Source organism: Phlebotomus papatasi, chromosome 2 (genome assembly GCF_024763615.1).
Source record: "Phlebotomus papatasi isolate M1 chromosome 2, Ppap_2.1, whole genome shotgun sequence".
Lineage (NCBI taxonomy): Eukaryota > Metazoa > Arthropoda > Insecta > Diptera > Psychodidae > Phlebotomus > Phlebotomus papatasi.
This window is the reverse complement of record NC_077223.1, coordinates 48,305,957-48,332,150: the sequence shown is the minus strand read 5'-3', so window position 1 is coordinate 48,332,150 and position 26,194 is coordinate 48,305,957. Positions and strand designations below refer to the sequence as shown.

The 26,194-nt window shown below is 32.5% G+C and overlaps 1 protein-coding gene across 31 annotated transcripts in view; it reads left to right on the top strand.

Moving 5' to 3' along the window:
• The window catches only part of LOC129801417 (potassium channel subfamily T member 2), a 218,039-nt gene extending 193,560 nt beyond the window's left edge, over window positions 1-24,479 (top strand). For 7 of the 31 annotated variants that reach the window (XM_055846418.1, XM_055846415.1, XM_055846403.1 and 4 more), the window contains 10 exons: window positions 4,452-4,557; window positions 4,634-4,849; window positions 6,260-6,423; window positions 6,541-6,652; window positions 8,081-8,266; window positions 8,337-8,546; window positions 13,228-13,371; window positions 14,522-15,025; window positions 15,527-15,724; window positions 23,122-24,479. In XM_055846418.1, the coding sequence (XP_055702393.1) occupies window positions 4,452-4,557; window positions 4,634-4,849; window positions 6,260-6,423; window positions 6,541-6,652; window positions 8,081-8,266; window positions 8,337-8,546; window positions 13,228-13,371; window positions 14,522-15,025; window positions 15,527-15,724; window positions 23,122-23,313 (2,032 nt within the window). In that variant the 3' untranslated portion in view covers window positions 23,314-24,479. The remainder of the gene's footprint in view (window positions 1-4,451; window positions 4,558-4,633; window positions 4,850-6,259; window positions 6,424-6,540; window positions 6,653-8,080; window positions 8,267-8,336; window positions 8,547-13,227; window positions 13,372-14,521; window positions 15,026-15,526; window positions 15,725-23,121) is intronic. The other 24 variants (XM_055846420.1, XM_055846404.1, XM_055846402.1 and 21 more) reach the window with 14 other exon arrangements.
• The last annotated feature ends 1,715 nt before the right edge of the window (window positions 24,480-26,194 follow it).

The window sequence follows — 26,194 nt, the reverse complement described above, 5'->3', positions numbered from 1 at the left end:
AAAAAAATTGCAAGTCATAAAATACAGAAAAGGCCAGAGACTTTATTTCATAAGCAAGGTAGCATGATTTTCTTTTTAATCCCTTTTGAGAAAGAAAGTAAATATGTAAATTTTGTTTAAGAAATTACGTTACAACTGTTTACTTCTGATTAGTCACGTGTCACGTAAATAATTTTTCACACTTCGGAAGATTAGGGAAGGATTGGGAAATTTCAGACATTATCGATATTAAAATTAGTTATTGTAATTTATAGCCACAGTAAAGCGCAATGGGTAATTACTTTTGTTTTGTAAACATATGTTTACCGTTTCATCGAGAGTGAATGAGATCTAGATATAGTCATCTCGTTCACTGTCATGGGAAATTTTAAAAACTTGTTTGCAAACAAAAATTATTGTGCACTGGATATTATAATGCTGTTACGGAAGATTCTTCACGATCTATCAATATTATTTTTTGACTTTTTTGAGGAAAATAAATTGAAAATTTTAATCGAGAAATTAAAAGCTAGTCCAGAATATAATGAAATAACAAATAAGTCGATAAAGCGCATCTTTTATTTTATTTTATTTTCTTATCACATTAGATTTAGATAAAAGAATTGGTATTATTTCATTTTATTAAAAGAATTCAGGAGATAAATTGAGCGTGGATGATTAAATTTTGAGAGACGCACAACATGATACATCATTTTTTCAACTATATATCATCAAAATACACTCCACAAGCAAGAAAATAGATGTCAATGTCTGTCTCTGGAGAAAATCAATGATTATAGAAAAGAAAAACCATTTGGTGTGTTATGTTTTTCCACAATCATGCCACATTATTTCTTGTTGTTTTTTTTTTATTTTGTTGATATATATAAAAAATCTTTTTTCTCGCTGAAGAATCACATAATAAGTCAAGATGAGGGTTATCTTGAAGATTTTCTTGTGAATGTTTTCGTGTGAATCTGTGTCTCTCTCCCGCCCTAAATTCTAGCTACGGAAGTGACGATCTTCTATCCCAGTTACAATCTTTGTCACTCGTTTTGAGCTCGTCCGATGAATCGAACCTAAATAGTAGTTCAACAACTGATAGCAAAGAATCGAATCATACATCTCCTGCATGGCATGTCGACTATTCCCGGTAAGTGTAGTGCACCACCAAATTTCTGTTGAGCCAGAGGCAATCACTTTTGGTGTCTCTATCTCTTGGCTTCTTGGTCACTTTTAGCGACTGTTAATCCTCGAACTTGACGTGGGATTATATTCTCTACACTACACACTCTCACTCCTGAATTAAATAGGTCATTCTCGTGAGATTTTGTTCAAAATATACATAAATACCAAAGGCAATGATCAATGCTGTCACCCTAAGGCGTTAATATTTAAATTTTCCGAAGTACTAGATATATTAAAACATTGTAGAACGTGCTTACACATTGTTAAACCGTTAATAATATTATTTGCAAACGACTGCAGCAAAGTGGGCAATATTTTGTTAAGAATGGTCAATACAAGGGTCAATAAATCTGAGACACAGTAATGTTTCATTTAGTTACCAATTTTGAATTTTGATTCAGTTAAATTGAAATGAAATTGAAATTGAAAATTATTAAGTTAATATAAAATAAAATTGTAAAGAATCTCAGCTAATTACTAATAAAAGGAAAATAAAAAAAGTTATGACTCTTCTGGCACACCTTTTAGATCGAAAATTTCATGAAATCAAAAATCGGATCCCTGTCCATTTTCAAAAGGTTCGCCTAAATCTTTCCCACTCTTTCGGACTCAAAATTGGACTGAATTAAATTTAATTTGATGTGATATTCAAAAGAAGAAGAAGAAGAGTGCGAAAGAATGAGATAGACATATGCAAATCACGTAAGTAAGAAAGATATTAGAATTTCGACTTCATGAAATTTTCCCGATCTAAAAGGTATGGGAGAGCCATTGTGAAGCATTTTATTTTTTTACTGGTCAATTTGTATTTTTTTACTTACTAAATTTGCCAGTTAACTGGCCAAAGACATTTTTCGCATAAAAATCTTTTATTTATTATCACATAAGGGGAAGTGGGGCACCTTTGAAAGTGGGGCAACTTTGAAATTGGGACTTTTCACATATTTTTTTAAATAAAATAGAGCCTTATCATGATATAATTAAGCTGCACAAGCAGATTGTGAAGCCGACATTCAAATGTGCCCCACTTCCCCCTAACACGAAATCGGTGTTAAAAAATATTTTCTAACTATTTGACAGTTAAAAAAAATAGCAGATGACAAAGCGTAGGGGAGACCGGAGTAGAATTAGCCACCAAATGAAATTTTTAATTACGTTTAATTTGTACAAAAAAATGTTTCTATGAGGCTGATAAATATTTCAATGAATAGTAAGAGAAGTATATATTTAAAATAAAGAGTGGTTTCCTCAATATTCCACCAAAGGCAAACTATAAGATACCACTACCTAATACTATACGTGGCTAAATCTACCCCGGTTTCCCCTACCAACTTTGACAAGCTCTTCGATATACATTATTATTTGTTTGTCGGAATAAAGTTATTTAGTTGTGTCGAGATCGAGCTTTTTTTGGTTTACTGCCTTACAACCGTTTTAATCCAAGACATAAATAATTTCAATTCCTTCACGAAAATATTAAAAGATAAAGAATTCAATTATAAAAAAAGAAAATGGTCAAATACGATCCCAGAATCCCCACGAACGAAATATATGCCAATGAATAGGAACGAAATGAATATTAGAGTTATTAGTGTAAGCCCAGATGGGGTTCACCTAAATAAAATTACAAACTTAGAGGGAAATTGGAGAACTGAAGTCACTCACTCACTGAAGACGGAGGACATTTACCTAACAATAAAAACCCTAAAGCAACCTTTCAGCACCCATAAGGATGGTAGGGATTAGGCGTGTCAAAGGAATAAAGGATTAGGATTAGTGGATTATGGCCGTCGACTGGGTTGACATGTGTCGAATAGGCCACGCGCTCTACATTAGATACTCAATTTTTGTCATTCAGGCCTAAACTCGACCGATACGTGCTAGGGTTGTTGCAATTACCACTCCTCAGAAACGAGTAAGAAAGAAAAAAACTCTCATTTTATATGAAACTAGCACGAGGTCTGGGAAAGGTCATAACCTAAAGGTGGGAAGGGCGTCATAAGGAATCTGAATAGTTTAGAAAAATTTACGAACTCCAACAATAAATCTACTTTATTGTCTAAGAAATGCACCGTGGTGGATCGTCTACACCTCTGACGGGTGAAGAAGCTCAATCATGGTCTGGTCCTCTGTATATAGACAACGCAATAAGCATTGCCCTCCCGAAGCATAGACTTAAATGTAAAACTTTACACATATGTCAATTTACTTGAAAATTAACCTCTAAATACGTAAGCGAGCCATAGGAGACCAAAAGATACTTTTGCAGAGATTAGGGGAGGGATGGTTATAATTAATTTATTACCTATAGATAGTCACGTTGTAAATTCTTCACAATATATGGCTCTCTCCATAGAGTTCATGCAAATATGTATTATAGTCAAGTGTGATGAAACTAAGGAAGTACAAAGTAAAGCAATGCAATGAGGGTTACATTAAAGCTGTACCATTGTGTAATATCCTTTACAATTCAGAGGTCATGAGGGAATACTTGAGTATATCAACGAGACTGTTAAAATGCCATAAATTCAAGTTTTCCGACAATAAACCATTATTTATCGGAGGATACTATTATTCTCAGTCAGATGTTGTAAAATCCAGAATCACAACGTCTAAACCTTTTATCAAACTTGCAGAATTTTGACATTTTATGACGATTTTAATAATCATGATCAAAATTTATTGCATTGACAAAGTCTCATGAGAATGCACATAAAATGGTGCACCATCCGAAGAGAGTGATTAAATTTATCCTTAAATTTCCCGCATCAGACTAATATTATATCCTCTATGAATGCATGAATAGTAAAAAATTAATATGCGATATATACCAGTAATATCCAATTAGACCTCCATTGTTAACTTTTTATCTTTTTGAATTGCACATTTTTTTAAGCATGTATAAAAGCATACGGATATCCTTGCTTGGTTTTACTTTTGAATGCACAAAGAAACACCCCCATTGGAAGCTCTCTAAAGCTTCCAATGGTATCCCAATTTGTCACATTTTCTGAGTGTCTCTTTTGTAATGTGTTAGCTTGTTATTTTGTGATGTAGAATGCATTTATTTTCTTGCGGGAGATGGACGATGAATTGTGTTGTCTCCCACAAAAATTATCCTATTTCGAATCGTTCAAGTTTCATTTGAGAAAATTAATTGAGAGTAAATGAGCAAGAAAGTTGATGAGTAAAATATCGATAAGCTTCAAAGCAAACCAACTTGAGCAGAAAATATAGAAAATTTCTCCAGAAATTAAAGTGTTACGGTTGAATTCTCAATGCAGGATCGTCAAGGGGTTCCCACCTGTTTCACCATTTATCGGAGTGAGTCCAACACTATGCTATCTGCTCAAGGAGAAGAAACCACTGTGTTGTCTCCAATTGGCTCAAGTAAGTATATAACAATTTCCCAATGGTCAATAAAAAATGCATTTTTTTAATGCCATATCTTCTTCAATATTCAAAGGTCTGTGAACACTGTAGTTATCGAAATGCAAAGGAGTATCAGTGGCAAAATAAGACAATCATCTTGGCGGCAGATTATGCCTCGAATGGCATTTATAATTTCATTATACCACTAAGAGCACATTTTAGGTCGAAGACCTCTCTTAATCCAATCATTTTACTCCTTGAAAGAAGGCCCGATGTAGCGTTTTTGGATGCAATTTCGTATTTTCCATTGGTAAGCCATCATTATTCTTTTAATTGTTAAAATTAGAGTAGAGCGGAACTGTTTCATACAACTCAACATTTTTCCAACATTAATTTACCAAAGAAACATAGGGTAAGTGTGCCAAATTCCGGCCAGCTTGCAATTCCGGCCATATTTTTTGTTCTTCGAATTTTCATTAATTTTTAGTTTTTACATACTCTAGAGATTATACAGTGCAAAAGAATAACAAAAAACGCAGATTCCACAAACAAGATGATGTAAAAAGACATTTGAAGAATTCCCGATGGGCAAAAAACTATGAGAATGAAGGTGGCCGAAAAAAGGCACCAAAGCCATGTCAACATTTTTATTTATTTTAAAATGTATTAAGAATGATTTTAGAGTAAATAAAGACGATAAACTATCTACAAGGTTCCAAGCAACACTCCTTAAAAAGAAGTAATCCAAATATTCAATTTGTATTAATAATATTGTATTTAAAACTTGAGACCTTGGCGCTTGCATGCAACTATGCCGAAATTTGGCACACTTACCCTAAACGGTGTTCGTTATCTTGCTTGTTTTACTTACTCTGCAAATTTGGAAAAAAGAAAAGAAAATTTAAAAATTACCGTAAGTGTGCCAAATTTCGCCATAATTGCATGCTAGCGTCAAAGTCTCAAGTTTGAAATGTAATATAATTAATATAAATTAATTTTTTATTCCTTCTTCTTAAGGAGTGTTGCTTGGAACCTTGTGGACTCTTTATCGTCTTCATTTTCTCTAAAATCATTCTGAATATATTTTAAAATGAATAAAAATGTAGACATAGCTTTGGTAGCCTATTTCGGCCACCTTCATTCTTATAATTCTTTGCCCTTCGGGAATTCTTCCAATGTTTTTTTCATATCACCTCGTTTGTCGAAGCTACATATTTTGTTATTGTTTTCCATTGTATAATCTCTAGAGTAGGCAAAAACAAAAAGTCATGCAAATTTGAGGAACAAGAAAGGTGGCCGGAATTGTAAGCTGGCCGGAATTTGGTACACTTACCCTAATTCATGTTAAAACTGATCCGGATTTGTTGTGAATTTTAAGCCAAGTATACGAATCCAATATTACACCTTATAAGGCTGCAATAGATTAGGTCCAGTAAATTGATAAAAAATGGTGAATATAAATTTTTAAATGGCATAAATACGTTCATGAAAATAGTGCAGTATTCTTGCCAAAGGAAGGAATTTTTTACTAATCACAAATGTTTTCATCTTCTTAATTGCACTTGTATTTTATTAATAGACATTAAGCAGTACATAAAGAATTATGCCGTATTTCATTGACGAATATCGAGTGTGTTTGAAGATTTAAGCTATTAATTAGCGTTAAATGCAAATAATAATGAATTTTCAAGTGATTGCTTTTTTTATCTGTTAATACTAGGTGTACTGGATGCTGGGATCAATTGATTGCCTCGATGATTTATTGAGAGCTGGAATAAATTTGGCCGAAAATGTGGTGGTGGTCAATAAAGAGCTCTCCAATTCCGCCGAAGAGGACACTCTGGCCGACTGCAACACAATCGTGGCAGTACAAACAATGTTCAAGTAAAGTACACTCCTGTATTCCACGATATTCCCATCAAATCTGTCTGATTCCAGTGCTGTTCAATCCCCATAGGAAATTAGTGGTATCGTATGATGTTTTTCTTGGTACTCTTGCAGATTCTTTCCCAGCATCCGAAGCATCACGGAGCTGTCGCAAAGCTCCAATATGCGCTTCATGCAGTTCAGAGCGCACGACAAATATGCCCTTCATCTGAGTAAAATGGAAAAGGTACAATTCCATGGGCACATTCATGTGGACGCTACCTCCTCCTCCGCCCTTAACACTGACGTCACGGTGCTAATAACATTAGAGAAACCATTTAATCAAATTTTTAGACATTCTTATCATTAGCTTTCATAAAACGCCGATATGTTTTGTTATTTTATGTTGCATGCTTTTTATGCCATCCCTTCAACTATTTTTGTTTCTTTCTTATTTAATTTTGAACAGAGAAATACTACAATATAATTTAAAAAAAAAAAAACAGTAAAGAAAGAAAGAAATAGACTAGTTCCAGACAAAATATTAATTTTTTCACCATTTGGTTAAAGTTACTATCGTGATAAGTTGCAAAGTTTTCCTCACTCTCATGTCTATCTCTCTCTATGTTTAAGTGTGTGAAATTTGTAGGTTTAGTTTAGACCTTATTAAGTCCATTTTATGTTAATTTTTGGTTGAGTGCAAGAAAATCCATTATCATACTATTTACATATTCCTGAGATACTTCAAAATAGAATATTTTATGTGACAGTCATGATGTTAAATTGGATCATGAAATTTATGCCTCTTGAGAGAATTCTATGTTATTTTGCAATTAAAACGTTGATTTTCTTTTCATATTTTGTGGTATAATCCCCAAATAGGGGGTAATTCTTGAAATTACACCAATCGATAAATAAGATAAATATTTGATGAGTTTTATTGGAGTGTTTTTGCAAAATTTATCTATCACGTGAACATTTTATTACGCTTTTTTTATAAATACGATAATTTTAAAATTACATTTTACCCTTTGTCCATTTTCTGATAACATTTTGAACCATTTGAAATTAAATATTGATTTCTAAGAAATTACTTTTTATTACGGTTGAGACCGTTCAAATCAATGATAACATTAAGAACATTACAGGAAAACATCTGTAAATTTAATAATTCCTTGAATTGGTCAAGTCAATTAAACCATTAATAGTAATCAAGAGACTACAAGTACAGAAGTCTGCACAATATTAATGTTATAGTTGTACTTTAAACTCCTACATAATTGATATATCATGTTATCCATTTGAGAACTGGGTGGCACAACGCAAAGGCACCTTCCCTTTATTTTGAACACGTAACATTTTGAAATTACACTCCCTCGTGCCTGTGCCATTACATTATTGTATTCCTACTGAATAATTCATTGACCCTACAATTTCTTGAATGTTGCTGGAACAGTCAAAAGTTTGAATACATTTTTTGTGGCTGTACGCATCTCAATTGAATTTTACAACAGGGATTTTCTTGGCACATTTTATAGAGCACTTTGTAGTGTCTGTCTTGTGAAAATGTGTGTGAGAAAATGTGGAAAGAAAGAGTCTTTGAGGTAAAAGCGTGAGATAACTAATTTTATATATTTTGGCCTATTTTATTTTGGGGGCGGGGGCGATAATTTAGAGGGAGAAAGAACGTGGTTCCCACATCTCCTACATGTTTCGCCTTCCATTTGCCGCTGGGGCTGTTTTTAGTGCTTCAATGTTAGATACATTGCTGTATCAGGCCTTTGTAAAGGACTATGTGATCACATTTGTTCGACTCCTTCTGGGAATTGACCAAGCTCCTGGCAGTGGATTTTTAACTTCGGTAAGAATTCATGCGTACAAAGGAATTTTCTTACAATAATTTACCAATATTTATCACCTTGGTTCACCAGATAAAAATCACAAAAGAAGAAATGTGGATTCGCACGTATGGTCGTCTGTATCAGAAGCTGTGTTCAACCACATGTGAAATTCCCATTGGAATTTATCGAACACAGGATACATCGGCCTCAGAATCTCATGTGAGTAGCTCACCAGTTGCAGATAAATGGAGACCATTTGGATCGTTTGGAATGAAAAATTGCGTGCGAATGCGACCGTCGGTGAGTCCATCTCCTATTTCGACAAATTCAACACTAATCACACTTAAAACATCCAGTATACACACAATGTCGAACATCCTCTTTTTTTGTTCCTCCCAACAACTCTCAAATTATTCTGTTATTATTTTAATTTTTTCACAAAAATCACATGGATTTCAATCTCTTTAAAAAGACAATGATATCAAAAACAATTTCTTCATTGTTAAAAATTTATTTATATACTTTTATATTCACGGCCATTCACTCCATGTTTCTCGTCACCAATGCTTCGAAAGCTTTTGAAAAGATCCCCAATAAAAAATTATTGGGATTTCTTGTGGAATCATGAAATGTTTGAATATTATAACATAAGTCATAATATTGAAATTAAAAAATACTGTAGGATCCAGTAGTAATCAAGAAATTTATTAAAAAAAATCATAACCCACATTAAATATAAGGGAACGGTAAAGTTTATTAACAAGATTTGTGCATACATTCGCCTACATCTTTACTAATTTTTACTTAACTGAAATAGATTTAGGGCTAGGATTTATAGGCATGCCGTATTTTTTAGGATATCTTTTTCAAACTTTCTAAAAATTTCCAAATTTTGAATATTTCAAATTAATTCCTTATGGTAGGGTGGAATAGCCCAATTGAAAACCTGCTTTAAATGGACATTTTTCACAATTTTATATGTGAATTCAGAATATTTCCTTAAGGGGTTATGTGGGTTATGGGGGTCCCGATCAAAATCCTGAAAGCCAAAATACCGAATACCAAAATCCCGAAAGCCAAAATCGCAAAAACCAAAATCCCGAAAACCAAAATCCCGAACGCCAAAATCCCGAACGCAAAATCCCGAAAGCCAAAATCCCGAAACCCAAAATCCCGAATACCAAAATCCCGAAACCCAAAATCACAAAAACCAAAATCTCGAAAACCAAAATCCCGAACGCCAAAATCCCGAACGCCAAAATCCCGAACGCCAAAAACCCGAAAGCTAAAATCCCGTAAGCCAAAATCCCGAATACCAAAATCCCGAAAGCCAAAATCGCAAAAACCAAAATCGCAAAAACCAAAATCCCGAACACCAAAATCTCGAAAGCCAAAATCCCGAATGAGCCAAGATCTCGAAAGCCAAAATCCCGAAATCTTAAAAATGTCAAAAAACTCAAAAAACAAAAATCCCAAAAAAAAAATCCCGAACGCCAAAATCTCGAAAAGCCAAAATTCGTAAAACTAAAATAGCGAATTAATAATGCCATAGCTACGCCGACAATTGTACCTTCGCTTGCTAGAGGCAAAGAGAAATCTTTTGTGTCTTGAGAAATTATTCTAAACATTTTTTTCTTCCATATAATTTCATCCATTTCAGGATTTTGAAGTTTTGGGATTTTGGCCTTTTCGGGATTTTGGCTTTTGTGATTTTGGCTTCCACCAGGGAAGACTAAAAAGACAGTATATTTTCAATAAATTTTTTAAACATAATAAAACATCATTTCATTTATTTAGTGCATAAATGTATAATATGTATACTATATTTTCTAATATTTTCGTTAAATGTTTTTTTAATTCATCTATTAGGACCTGATTTTCGAAGATTTTTGAAAAAAAAAAGTTTTTTTTTTTGGGAAATTGTATACAAAAAATTTATCATTTTCAACGTATTTTACAACAAGTTTTATACTGTAAACTTGACTGTAAAATAAATTATAATTAAGCCAACAAAAAAAAATTTCGTTCAAATACGAGAGTTTAACACATTTGCTTAAAGAAAATATTTTGCTTTTCGACTTCAAATGAATTAACCTTTTAAGAACGATAGGGTCGACCCTTGACCTATAGAGAAAATAATTTTTTATGACTATTTTAAGTTATTTCTTTCTAATGTTTGTACACAATCGTAAAGTAGAAATTTATAGAAATCTATAATATTTTTTGCAAGTCTCCGACTATTTGCTGTATGGTAAATTTTTAAGATCAAAACTGACGAATTTTTAAAATACCGCATTGAAGAATGATTTTTATTATTTTTTCATATTTACAATTTTTTTAAAGCAAAAACCTATTGGCACTAGAAATTAGAATTACAATATATAATATTCTTAATGAGAATGAAAATTTTTGTCCGTTGGAATTGTCAGAAAAATTATTTAAATTTTTGGGCTATTTTTGTCCCTATCGGTTAATAGAGGCAAAAAATATACCGAATCAGATTCAATTGGACTTTCCAAGGTTAAATGTAAGACATTTCATCGATTTTTTTTAACGGTTTCATTTTTATTGTTGATTTTGAGTCAGTGAAAATTGTCCCATCCTTAAAGGGGTAACTCTGAGTCTTTATGATTTCTAAAAAATAAGTTTTTTTTTATTTGAAATAAGAGTTTCCAAAAATGAGGTCTCAATGGCTGAGCTTTTAAACTTTTTAAATGAAAATATCAGAAAATATAGTTTTAATATTCTGCTTTTATATTCTTAGAGAGCTTGAATTATTTTTTTATTATGTTGAAAAAAATTAAAGAAAGTATGCCCTTTCGCGGTTTCAGTAAACTACGTAAACTCCTTGGTAACTACTTTTTTATTTAATTATATTATCATATTATATTTGTGCTTCAGATTAATTGAAAATCCATTCATGTTGATAAGTTTCAATAAAAATTTCCTATTTGGAGCAGGTTCTGAATTAACCTAATCTATCCAAATTTAGGCCTTGTTTGAACCTAATATTTCGATTCTCTTGGACACAATTACTCTTTATCCAACCTTTTCTAATAAAGAAGTAAAGGAAAACTAAGTTACTCAAAAAATATAGAACTGTAAAATCTACAATTATAATGTCAAACAAATATTAATCCAAAAATCAAGTACTTCCTTCCATACAAAAATATTACTAGGATACTATTTAAATTTGTGTCAATTAAGAGAAAATTACATATCATGTCAATTTATTTATAATCTTTAGTAGTAATGCAAATGGAATGTTCTTAGATCTTTTAATACAAAATATTAAAACATTTGAAAATTAAAACATAAATAATAATATTGAAAATTTCATGATTTTACTATAAAATGTTTCATTGTCATCTCCAATTTTTTTTTATTTTTTCTTTATTTTCAAAAGAATTGTGAAATATTTAAACTCCACAATTAAATCATAAGAAATAAATCAAATTAATTGTAAAATAATCATGTACATTTAAAGAAAATCCCACATGAAATTCATTTAAAAGATAAAAAGTTTAATGCTAAATCATAGTACTGAAATTATTTTTACTTGATTATTATTAAAATAAACTCCTCCTTTAATTAAAACTTTCTGCGTAGAAATGCATAAAGTCTTGTCAGTTTTATCTCATTACACTTTCTCTCTCTCTCTATTGCTCTTTCCTATAGAGCTTTTCTTCCTTAATTTTCTTTTTTAGAACTTCTTTTTATACATAATTTATTTTCACTTTATTTATTCCCTTAAAATTTATCAAAAGAATTTAAAAAAAAAGCCGATTTTCCTCTATTTTCTTTTGCACTTTTGTACAAAGAAAACATTTTTTTCCTTTTGATGAACTATAAACATTTTGAAACTTTTGATACATTTGAGTAAATAAAAAGTTTTAAGCGAAGATTTTTGGACCCAAAAGATCGCACACGCACGCAGTGAGTGAACTTTTTACTACGACTTTTCTTCCTATCAAATTTTCTCTCTCTCTCTTAGAATTTTTGACTCATTGTAATTTTTGTGCTAATAAAATAATGCTGAGTCTATGTAGTTAGAAGGAAATGCTTTGATCTTGCTTGAAAAGAGTTTATATATTGCTTATCATGCTTAAATAATTAGTTTTCATTTTATAGAAGGCATTTTTGGCTTTTGCATGGAATAAGCTTTTATAGAGAATGGCAAAATTCTTAAAAATATATTAATTTATGTGAATTAGAATTTTCATTTAAATTTCTTGACATTTCATAAATTTTGTTTGTCTTTTTATTTATCATATTTATTTTTTAGTATCTCTGTTTTCCTTCCCAATAATACGTAACAAATGAAAACAAATTGTGAATAATATATTTCTAAAGTTTAAAATCTAAAACACTTGAAAACAGAGTATACCTCACTACTTTATCTATATATGGTCTACAATGAATAAGAAAACTTCCCAAGAAGCATGAATCCAATTAGAACATCTTCAACAACAACGTTTTAATATATTGTCGCAATTAGAAGGAAAAGTTTATACATCAACACTTCGTACATCCTATTTTGTGACACTTTCAATACCTGCAGTGACAGAGTCTTTTATAAATGGGTTAATTGGATTTCCCAGCAGTATTGCAACACTTAATAGTTTCTTAGATGTGTCGTCTTAGCGGGATAATTTTTTATTGAAAATGGAAATTACAAAAAAAAATGTCTCAATAATTAAACTTTTCTTCTCTAAATTGCTTGCTTCTTTATATGCATTCATATTTTCTAATCTCAGGATTTGTCTGTTTTTTTTTTCAAGTAATTTAAAACGTTACGCGAAAAAACAAGACAAAGTCTAAGATATGTTTATTTTTTTTTAAATATATTTGCTTTTTTGAAAAATATCTTCTAATAAATGAGATGCACTTGTTTCTCTATCAGAAAGAGAATACTAAAAGATTTTCTTATGAAAACGAACTATACTTACAATCTCTAACGCTTGACGCATGCCAAAATTAGTATGATGAGGAATCTGCAACTCCGGGATCATCAACAACAAAGGGTACAGCAGAAGCTGGTCTCCGTGGGGTGACTTATCGCCCCCCGCCACTTCATAAGTCTACTTCCTGCCTGGGCGGCTGCTCAGATCGACGTGGTTCTGCTGTAAGTACATCTCCTCTATCATCCAACGATATCCCGTGTCTCGCGAAATCCTTCCTTTCTCTTACTGGTGTTATCACACTTGCACATTAAAATTTTAATGTGATTCACATTAATTGTCGCTGGTGAGTGTCCAAATGTGTAATTTGTGTGTTTGAATTATTTTATATTCAAAATTTGATCTATTTGTTGATAAAAAATTGATTTACAGTATTAATGCGAAAAATTAATGCGATTTTCTCTTTAATTTTTTAATGTGAAAAATATTTATGCTTTAGGTAAATTTAGACTTATTTTTGCAGGCCAAGTCCACTTCTTTATCAATAAATAGAAAAACCCCAAATATTAAGTGACTCAAAGACACAGATAACATATTTGGACGCTCACAAGGGACAATTAATGTGAATCACATTAAAATTTTAATGTGTAAGTGTGACAACGCCGTCCGGTGTTTTAGTTACAGAGATGTTGGTAATCTTTAAGACTTCGAGACTTGTCTGTCTTTCCTATTCAATGAAGTTATTACCGACTACCTCCTTTATAAAAATATATTTTACTATTTTTTTATGAGATTGGTAAATTTGGAAAAGTACTTTAAGGAAATTAAAATGTTTCATGAAATTTTAATTCAAATTCTTTGATTTTGATAGAATTGCTCTTCTAGACTAAAGTTGAGTTTAATTTTTTCGTATAAAATCCTCAATATATCGGTCCTATCAATAGGTAAGTATATAATATAGAAGAGTTAAAGAATTATGGTGACTGATGAAAAGTTCGCCTATAGTACAAGTAGTAAAGTGTTTCTTTCTACCAAAGATCTCTTAAACGAGATCTAAAAAAAAAGTTTGAAAGATTTCTTGCTGCCTTTTTGTTTGTTGCCAGTTCTTCATAATATGCATTTTATTACCTTTTGAATGATCACTATCTTCTCATGTAAAAATTTGACTAACTTTTAACTAACAGTATAAGTTAGTGACTAATACTGAAGCATAGTCTTAGGGTTGGAGACTTGCTCTCAATATTTGTGTTGGAATCAATGTGCTAGAGCTTTCAGAGAGAAATTATACTGGGTCATTGTTAAGAGATAATTCCATAAACATTTTAGGTGTAATCCTCAAATCAATTAACACTTCATTATCTGTTATCTTTGCAGTACTCTCTAAACTTAGCCGATGAAGCTCGAGATAATCATGCACAACAAATCGAAAGGGCAGAAATTGCTAATCTTGTGCGGAGTCGGATGGAATCACTCAATCTACCTGGTGCTGATTATGATGACGTTAGTGAGAAACGCAATCACCTATCCTACGTTATCATCAATCCGAGCTGTGATCTCAAACTCGAAGAGGGTGACATTGTATACCTGGTGCGACCATCACCCTTCTCTGCCCAGAAGACATTTGAGCGCCACAACTCACGTCGCAAATCCAATATATCCTTTTGCTCCAATTTGGCTGCTGCTGCGGCTGCTGTAGCGGCCAGTGGCTCCCGACGTGGTTCCGGAATCGGCCTCAATACCTTGGGCGGTGTCCAGTCAATGTCCGGGTATGCTTCACCTCGTGCTCCGCCTTTAGTAACAACCAAATCCAATTCACTTTCATTACCTGACAGCCCTACAGTCGTTGGACAGCAGCGTGGACGCAGCAATTCTCTTCGGGTTTGTTTTCTGCCTCACTTTCACTCTTGAACTCCATAATAATATTGCTCACCAGATATTCTATTCTTCGATAACTTAAAAGCTTCAGAGTTACTTAGTATTCAATATTTCTATATAATCCCTTTCTAATAATATTCTCAATATTTTTTTTTTAAATTTACTGAATTCCTAACTTTAGTCAATTTGCTTGTAGACTTACATAAATCAAAATTTCCTTATAGTTATTTGCTTCAATTGAAATAATTTATATTCTCTCAAATGAGCTTTAATGCCTAGAGTTTGGAAATAGAGAAACATTGGCTCTAATTGCAATAGTACCTAGAGCAAGACTAGAGTGCTTCAGATTCTCCGTAGGAGTATCTTTTTCAAAATTATTATGCTGATTGCATTTTCTTTCCATTTGAAATAACCATACCTTGCTAATAAATTATCCTACTTGCTTGTACTTTTATCTCATTTTCTTTCTATCGCATCTTCATTCTCTCAAAATTGTCTGCGCAGATTGACAATGACATTCTACTGAGAAGATCAAGCTCCCTGCGTCAGGGACTGCCCAACGTTGGTATCCAGGGTAGGAGGAAATCCTCTCTGGAGGAAATAGGCATCAGTCACTTCACAACTCTCATGCAGGCCACAAATCACAGTAATCCCATCAAGATTGCCCTCAATGGCAGCATTGGGCTTGAGGTTAGTATAAAGGCAAGTGTTGTGTTTTGTCTCCTTTTCAAATCTTCACACTTCTAACACAATTGGCCTCATTACAATTAAAAACGTAAAAGAACTTAAATGTTTTGTAAATATATTAATGTTCGATATTTGCAATTTAGTGAAATTTATAACGTATAAATTATAAGAGGTATGCCAGAAATTTTCTAATACTCACCAACAAGCACCTTTATCAATCTCATTCCAAATTTTACAATCATTCCTGAAGTGGCTGTTGGTGTTTTATTGCGATTACAAACATAAATTACTGATAAGCCAAATTCAGCTTAAAATAGTTGAGATTCTTATGAAAACAAGTCAACTTGAAATGATAAAAAATGGTTCTAGTACGTTGGTGGTATTGCTCATGCTGAGAAAAATAACTGAACTTCTTCTTTATAAAATTTCTTAAAATGATACAAAATTTGGGTTGAAATTAATTACTAGACACAATCGGAGGAAGGTCGCTTTAATTTTTGTGGAATTCGATTGATTCCAATTAAAGCCGATAGTAATTTTAATTTTAAATGTACTTTTGTTCAATTTTATTTAGAACTTTTTTGAAATAAACTGCTTTTTTGAAATAAACATGTAATTCCCGACACACAATAATCTTTGTGTTGTACACATTTTTTTTACATTTCCAGTAAGAGTGAGTGAGATCTAGAACCAGCCATCTCGCTCACACTCATAGACAGCTTCGAAAACATATTTACAAATCTAAAGATAGTGTGCGTTGAACATAAATCGCGCCAAAATAGTCCATTTTGACGATTTTGATGCTATAGGGGAGACCAGGGCAGAAGTAGCCAGCAAATGAAATTTTTCATTGCGTATAATTTGTACAAAAAATGTCTGTACACTGAGAGAAATCCGAAAAAGTTAGAATAACATTCCGGAAATGTTAATTTTACCCTGCAGTATTGATCCAAAATCGGTGTAAATTTTACCCTTTTTAGGTGTATTAGGGGTTAAAGGAATCCTTTTTCATGTTAATTTTACCCTTGAAAAGGTGTAAAATTACCATTAAAAAATGTTGATTTATTTTTACACCTAAAAAGTGTTAAAGTTACGAAGAAAAAAGAGTTAATCTCACCCTCTTTTTTTCTCAGTGTACTAGGCTGAAAAATATTTCAATGAATAGGAAGGCAGGTATTTACTTCGAATAAGTAGTGGTTTCCTCAATATTCCTTCTAAAGCAGGCTATAATATCCCACTGCCTAATACCATGCGTGGCTAATTCTGCCTCGGTCTCCCCTAACGTTCTAAATTTTTACTGGTTTTTTTAAAAATGCATTTCCGAAATATTCATATTCCGGGATTATGCATATTTTTGGAACCGAAGAAAACCGATGGAAATGGCTTTATGCACCCAGAAAATTCGCATAAGCTCAGAAGATTTCTCTCGAATAATGACCTCTACCTACACACTAGAGAAATTTAAGTTCATATTGAAGCAAATTCCCTGCGCTTGTGCAGAAAAAAACTCTTCAATATGGACATAATTTTCTCTAGTGTGTAGAGGCCATAAGTTACAGAAATATCTTGATATGATATATGCAAGGGATTTTTGGCGCCAATTTCTCGGGCTATTTTTAGCGCCAACGGTTCATGCAGTACATTTCAAATTTATCGCATAAAAATATTTGCATATTAACTCCCAGCGGTTGGAAAACTTGAATAATAAATTGTGTGTGTAAAATCCCGTCAGGTGCATAATCCCGACAACTTAAATGCTTTAACCCTCTAACGTCCAACTTTTAAATATGCAAAAAGAAGTAGTGAGATAATTTTTTTTAGTCTAATTATGGTCCAATAAACTCAAAAATATCATTCGTTCTTCATTATCTCTTTCAGTTTATGCACAAACTGCGAAAATATTTTTTAAAAAAATTGAAACTCTTCGCTCCTTAAATTCAAATTTTTATTTTTTTCTATTTTTTAAAATAAAATTTTCAAAGTAGAACGATATATTATTAAATAAAAAATAAATTTACTTTAGTCAGAAGTCAGATTACTTTAAATCATTTTCTTTTTTGAATTTGTAAATGAGATTTTTTGCACAAAAATTTTTTCCTACTTTTTCTGACTCTTTCGCTGATCTGTCACACAAAACTGGGCATAGCATCTAAACGAAGAGTCAAAATTAGTTTAAACCATCAGAAGATGTCAATAAGACTACCGAGGACACTATACACTGAGTGAGAGAAATACGAAAAAGTTAAAATAACATTCCGGAAATGTTTATTTTATCCTGCAGTATTGATACGAAATCGGTGTAAATATTATGCCTTTTAGGTGTATTAGGGGTTAAAGTTACTCTTTTTCATATTAATTTTACCCTTAAAAAGGTGTAAAATTAATATTAAAAAATGTTGATATATTTTTACATCTGAACAGTGTTAAAGTAATGAGGAAAAAAAGTTAATCGCACCCCCGTTTTTTTTCTCAGTGTAGCACTTTTAAATAAATAAATCATTTATTGGCGTTGTCAATGCGATTTTTGTGATGCTACTCTGCAGTGATTCTTAAACGTTAGAGGGTTAAAATAACTTTTTCCTTTCCCGTGGTTATGATTGTCTAACAAGACTATGTTGTTTGAAAAACTTGTAACACTAAACTTTATATTTGCGTAATGGATGACTATTTGTAGAAATTAGAAGTGGAAAAAGAGCTATTTTAATACTAAAAGTATAAACGTGCTGTCATTTGAATTATGAGAGTGATTTTCTCCGTACTAAATACACTGAGAAAAAAGAGGTGCGATTAACTTTTTTTTCCTCAGAACTTTAACACTTTTTAGGTGTAAAAATAAATCAACATTTTTTATGTTAATTTTACACCTTTTCTAGGGTAAAATTAACATGAAAAAGGGTAACTTTAACCCCTAATACACCTAAAAAGGGTAATATTTACACCGATTTTGGATCAATACTGCACGCAGGGTAAATTTAACATTTCCGGAATGTTATTTTAACTTTTTCGTATTTCTCTCAGTGTAGGTTCAAAAATGGAAGGACCCACCGCCCAGCTAACGAACAATCAGATATTAGATGAGATCATATATTCTGTCAGTAGAAGAGGTAAAAAGTTTGGAGTGGTATATCTCAGCTCCTGATGAACATAATTGGATGAGTGAACTATTGTTGGAAAGCTTGGTTCATTAGCTTTCAGAATCTGGTATATGTAATTGGCTATGGGTAAATAATGGTCATCCAGAACCATTTATGTCGAAGAAGACACTTTTTGCAGCGTCATTTTTGACCATCTACTGCTGGGACCAGGAGTGACCCACAATTCTCGCACTTGGACTGTTCGTTAGAGGAACTCAAAGGGTATAATTTGTAGAAGAAACTTTTTTTTTGGACATCTCACTTTTTTTTATTCATCGACTTTTGCAAGAATTTTAAAATGTTAAGCGCAAGGAAAAAATTGCAGAAATCCTTCTATTCCATTTTCTGGACAAACCAATGAAGATATCGACTTGGAATGTTCTGAGTACCCCCCCATAAGTTGATCCAAGGAATCCAAATGTCACTTCAATTTCATCTCCACGTCTATCCTTCCCCTCCAGAAATCACTCCTTTAGGAATATCTCAAGAACCAGACCATCGATGCATTTCATTTTGGGATATGTTTTAGAGAGTATCCTGGCGGACATTTCATTCATACATCTCAAAGACGTCCGATCTCTTCTTCTTGCACTTGCTAATAATCTGGTCAGACGAGCAGAATTTCTTCTGATCAATTTTCTGACCAAAGAGACAAAGTTAGCGACTTTTATTGTTCTGAGTACCCCCCCATAAGTCAATCTAAGGAATCGAAACAACACATGCACTTGCCTCTCATCCCACTCCTTCTCCTCCAGAAACCACTCTTTTGGGAATATCTCAAGAAATAAACCATCGATCCTTTTCATATTTGGATATGTTTTTGACATGGCCAAGGCGGACATTTCGTCCTCAGACACCAATATCATCCAGGAATTTATTCTTGGAATTTCCAAGGCCAATTAATAGACTGCGTAAGGGAGTCTATTTTTAACGGATTTAGACAGAATGTAGTTTATTTGATAGATCTTAAATTTTTTTACAAGCTTATTCAATTTTTACTTGGTTAAGTATTTCTTTTATGTTGAAATTCACTGGTACAAAAGTTTAAACACTTTATTTCTAGATTCTAAAAAAAATTCCTGTATGATATTGGTGTCTGAGGACGAAATGTCCGCCTTGGCCATGTCAAAAACATATCCAAATATGAAAAGGATCGATGGTTTATTTCTTGAGATATTCCCAAAAGAGTGGTTTCTGGAGGAGAAGGAGTGGGATGAGAGGCAAATGCATGTGTTGTTTCGATTCCTTAGATTGACTTATGGGGGGGTACTCAGAACAATAAAAGTCGCTAACTTTGTCTCTTTGGTCAGAAAATTGATCAGAAGAAATTCTGCTCGTCTGACCAGATTATTAGCAAGTGCAAGAAGAAGAGGTCGGACGTCTTTGAGATGTATGAATGAAATGTCCGCCAGGATACTCTCTAAAACATATCCCAAAATGAAATGCATCGATGGTCTGGTTCTTGAGATATTCCTAAAGGAGTGATTTCTGGAGGGGAAGGATAGACGTGGAGATGAAATTGAAGTGACATTTGGATTCCTTGGATCAACTTATGGGGGGGTACTCAGAACATTCCAAGTCGATATCTTCATTAGTTTGTCCAGAAAATGGAATAGAAGGATTTCTGCAATTTTTTCCTTGCGTTTAACATTTTAAAATTCTTGCAAAAGTCGATGAATAAAAAAAAGTGAGATGTCCAAAAAAAAAGTTTCTTCTACAAATTATACCCTTTGAGTTCCTCTAACGAACAGTCCAAGTGCGAGAATTGTGGGTCACTCCTGGTCCCAGCTGTAGATGGTCAAAAATGACGCTGCAAAAAGTGTCTTCTTCGACATAAATGGTTCTGGATGACCATTATTTACCCATAGCCAATTACATATACCAGATTCTGAAAGCTAATGAACCAAGCTTTCCAACAATAGTTCACTCATCCAATTATGTTCATCAGGAGCTGAGATATACCACTCCAAACTTTTTACCTCTTCTACTGACAGAATATATGATCTCATCTAATATTATCGAGGTTTACGGTTTTGCGGTAAACTTGTGAAATGGCTAATTCTCTACATTATTTACTGCTGAAACTCCACAGAGAAAGAACAGAATATTATAATTCCACGCTTTTTTTCACCTCATAACATTTCCACCCTACACCTCCCAGAGGCCATATTTCTCAACATATCTTCTCGTTTTAGACGATTTATGAGAAATAATGTCTAGCAGTTAATCCGTCCGGCTGTCATTAGACTTAGGGGCCAAACATTTAAAGATAGAGACTTGTCACCTTAGAGGAACGCACCCATAAAACAACTGAAGCACCGTTAACATGCTCCTTACTTTTCCCTGCTTAACCCATAGAAAATCATGTTTTTCGGTAATTGCTCGAAAATCTAACGAAGGATTTTTTTAACTGCTCGAACTCCAAGAGAAAGCAGTTTTCACAAACCAATTTATTTTTTAAATGAAAATACTATTAAGAAATCTATCCTCGAATCTATCAGCTAAAATCCGTCGTTGTATTTTTTTTATTTTCGAAATGAAAATTTCTAAAATCAATTTTTCAAAGAGAAGGGTTTAAAAAGCTCTAGAGAACGTATTTCTCAATCGAATAGAGTCATGTTTGTATTGCTTGGAAAGGTTTTAAAATTTCTAACAAGACAGAACCGGTTCCAATCAGTTCTGAACCGGTAATGAACAGATTCGTAGCCGATAGCTTATTTTTAACCGAATGTGGACATGTAGAGATGGAATTAGTGGACAGGGCCGGAACTCCTGCGGATTTTTTTTGGAAATAGTGCCACACGAAATTAAATTATACTACTCCTAAGCTATTTTAGGCGATGTTTTCAGTGATTTATAAATCGGTTGAAGTCGGTTATACAGGTAGTTCCGGCTTAAGAGAAAACTAACTAAAAGAATTTGATACGAATTGTTTACTATTGGGAGCTTATTTATAAATTAATTTTTGAAATACCCCTAAATGTATGCAATTTGTTTCTTCACGCATTTGTTTTTTGAAATACATTTCTTATGAAGTATTAGTGCTAAAAATAGGCTGAAAAATTGGCCCCGAAAATATCTTGCATACATCAGGGCGTTTCCATTATGACCAACGCACAATAACTCTTGTTTTGTAAATAAGTTTTCGACATTTCAGTGAGTGTGAATGAGACCTAGATCTAGTCATCTCGCTCACTCTCATAGGCAATTCCGAGAAAATGTTTACAGTAGACTCTCTCAAATTCGGGCATTTGGGACCGAAATGTCACCCGAATTAAAGAGAAATTCGGGCATCAAATTGTTTAAAATGCAATGATTTTTTGTTCTTCCACATACTCATACTAAGTTTACATACTCGTATTTATGGGAAATTTCATGAAACCCCCTTTATAATGCAAAATCACATCATAACTAAGGCGAAACATGCCAAATTTCAGAATATTATCTTCATTCCAAAACTTAAAAAATGTCGATAAACTTTTTTCAAATTTAACTAATGCCCGAATTAAAAAGTAGCCCGATCATAAAAGAGCCGAATTAGCGAGAGTCTACTGTACATAGCAAAAGTTATTGTGCGATGGTCATAACTTACTCCAAAGATATCTCCTGAAGATATGCAATTTTACTGTGTCACTGGAGTTAATTCGTTCGAAGCGGAACTCCCTGTATATCGGTAAATTGAGAAGAAATTTCGCAGATGGGATAACTACAGTAGACTCTCTCTCAATGGTGCATTTGGGGCAAAATGTCATCTAATTTATCGAGAGATTTTGGCAGCGCTGAATGATAGTTTGAGCAAATTTGCTTCATAATTAAACGTGAAAATTGTAAACAATATTTTTCGACCGATTGAAAAAGAACCTATTGAGCGAGAATCTACTGTATGCGAAATCTAAACCACGAGTTCGAGCACTTCGCAAAGCCCGGTACACTTTGCCACCCCTTTGTTCTTCAGAATGGTATAAAAAGCAATAAACGACCTATCACCATATTTTTATCAGTTGATATTTTCATGAGGAACCTTATGCGTTCTTTCATTTATAGAGTCACTTTCATGACTTTCATTTTAGATTTCAATTTCAATAAAAGAATATAACAATCTTACATAAAAGATATATATTTTATTACGTATAGCTAAAAACGTGATAATTCCAAAGAAATTCCAAAAAAATATCGTTTGATAAGTGATTTCTTGCTAATCATCTTTCAAAATTTGTTCACTGTTTGTAAAAATACATGACAACAGCAGTATTCCTGATATGGTCATCCATTTTTCAGGTTACTCCTCCTGAAGAGCCATTACCTGTTCTTGGTGTTCCTTGCATGAGTGGTGGTGGTGTAAATCCATCTGGTCTTGGCTCAGCTTTAGGCATAAATACTCTGGGTGACACAACACCGAGCCCACTCTCTGTACCACAATCAGAATCTGCATCAGCTAGTCCGCAGCATCTGCAGGGGACGATTGTATGACCTTCGCCTAATCCCTCACACAGTTACAACATTATGTGGGGCCGCCGGCTGCGCTCTGCAGTGCAGAAGAACAAATGGATCTAAAAGAATGATCACAGTGCAGACCGGCGGCAAAATCTCAAGGGATGCTTGTGATGCTCTCCCTCAAACCGACAGATCAATAAAAATGATAATGGTATCAGTACGAAAACGTAAGATTTCACTAAAAGGTAAAAATAGAAAACTAAATACTAAAAGTAGTATAAATGAAAAAAAAATGCAAATGAAGCTAATATTCAATGAATATTAGTGTTAATAGAAATGTGTTTTGGGAACAATTTGTAGCAATTTAGATGCAAATAAAATTGATACAGAAACATGTGAATAAAGTTGATGAATCAGAGTGAATAAGAAATGTTAAATTTTCCTAAATCCTATTGATAGCACATCATTTTAATAAATATGAAATATTTACCAAAAAAAGATCTTCATCACAGAGATATTTTTCATATCCACGCAGGAAGAAAAACTTAATGGAACAAAAATTGAGGTAGTTTGAAAAAAAAAGTATTTAACTAATTGAGAATAATAAAGGAATATAGAAAGAATTGACCCAAGAAATTATAAATAAAAATCTCGAGGAAAAGATGTAAATAATGCATAACAAAAATAATAATTTGCTGCCTTTTTTGGTTTTTTATCAATTATTATATATATTTTCCTGAAGATTATTATCTTTGTGTATTCTTTCCGTCTCAATAGTAAATTCACAATTTTAGTTATTTAATGAAGGACATTAGGCTTATTTTAACTATAAATCCATGAATTTGCTGCCTATTAAATTCCTCTTTAAAGGCATGAGTACCAAAATATTGTGTAAATTGGGAAATATTTAAAGTATTTGTAATTTAAAGGAATATTTTAACATAAAGAGCTAAATTAGTTTAAAATGAAAAGACAAAAAAAGATCATCGACTGACCATTAAAAATTAAAGTCAGTAACGCTTTGGTATACTGTGAACGCTTTACTAACTTACGATATGTGACACGCAGAAAAGAATTGTGAAAATGCATGAGAATTATAGAAAAAAGGAAAAAAAGCAACAAAATAAGAATTATCAAAAAAAAACTGAATTGTGTAAGAAATATAATTATCAAATATAAAGAAAAAATGAATCACTAAAATCTTATTCACCGGCTTAAAATAATTCCAATTATTTCTCTTTTTTTTTGTAGAAAATACTGCGAAGACTAAAATGCACATTTTATCCTATTTTTGACAGCTCTCGTAGAAATTAAAGAATATATATAAATAAGATTTGAAAATAAAACATAATTTCAATAAGTAAAAGTAAAAAATTTATAATGTAAAATTTTGTGGCTCATCTAGCTATTTGTTCTGCAAATTCTTTTAACAATTGAAAAGTAAAATTGAGAGAAAAGTACAATATACAAAATTAAAGTAGTTTTCAAAAATTCTTACAATACTTTAAAAAGCGAGTTTTTTCTTTAAATAATCGAAATATTCCGTGAGAGCGATTTGTTATTTCAAAACCATTTATTTGACCACTATGTAGGGGGAGATTGTGCAGCTTCGTATGGAAAATGATGTCCAAGATTTAAGATTTTTTACTGAATACCACACAAACCAAATCAATTTATATTACTATATGTCAAAAAAATCTCTTACTTATTAGGTTCATAATTCCGCCTCACAAAATTCCTGGAAATCCTTGGATTTTCCTTTACAGAAAAATGAAAATTTAGTGGCGATTTTTACGAAGTTTCCCTGGTTTGTTTAGCTTCGTACAACTTTTTGCCCTCCTATGTAGGCCACATTTTCCCCAGAAACTTTACACTTGACACAAAAATTTGCGCATTACTACCTAGCTGGAACTTTCATCTAGTTGTTTTCACCCTTTGTAGGAGGTATCACGCATTTTAAAAAAATCACTTTTATGTTATTTTTCTAACACATGTTTTTTTGACACTCGGAAAACCATTTTTTCCCTGCATTTTGACAGTCAGTTAAGAGAACAGCAAAATTCAATTTTCCTGAACTGCAAAGATGGTAATTTTTGTGAATTTTCCTCCACCTACAAAAACGACCCCCTTCAAACAAAAGATTTTCACGGTACGGTAAAGTGATACAATTTGGACATAGTGTTACAAGTTGGACAATTCGCCGGTACAAGTTGGACAGGGATTTTTTCTTGATAAATACAGTACTGAAATTAAGCTAATTCAAAACTTGCTCCAAATAGAAATTTTCCGCTACTCCAAATGGAAACATCATTGTTGTCATGATAAATAAAATACTAAATAACTATATTCATATATTTTCTATACCACTGTTTCATTATTTAGTTAATTTTACTCCAAATAAAGCAATCCATTCATATTCACGAATTTTAATTTGTTAATTTCTCAGAAAAATTAATAGTGTACCTCTTCACCATCGAATTTTTCATCGATCGACCATGTTTTTCAATAAAAAACACAATAAATTGACTGTTGTTTATTCGTTTTGTTTAACATTTATGTGATACTTCTGGCTAACTTTAGTTATATTAAGTGCTAATCTTTATTTTTAACAGTACGTGAAATTTTTAAATGAAATAATTACCTATTTCGTGAACAAAAAGGGTTTTTCTGAAGTGTCTGCAAATGCTTCAATAGGAAACCCCGGTAATATGATTTTTTGGAGAGATTTTCTTATTGTTTTAGATGGGAAAGGAGAAAAGACCAGGAATAAGAACAAATCCTGCACTCAGGAGCAATTCAACAAGGTTTTGGAAGCCTTTCGCAGCGGTTTCACTTACACTGTTTGTCTCCAATTAGAAACTTTTCCTTGTCTCCATTTGGATTAATTTGTTTCCAATAGAAGCATTTTACGCTCGCG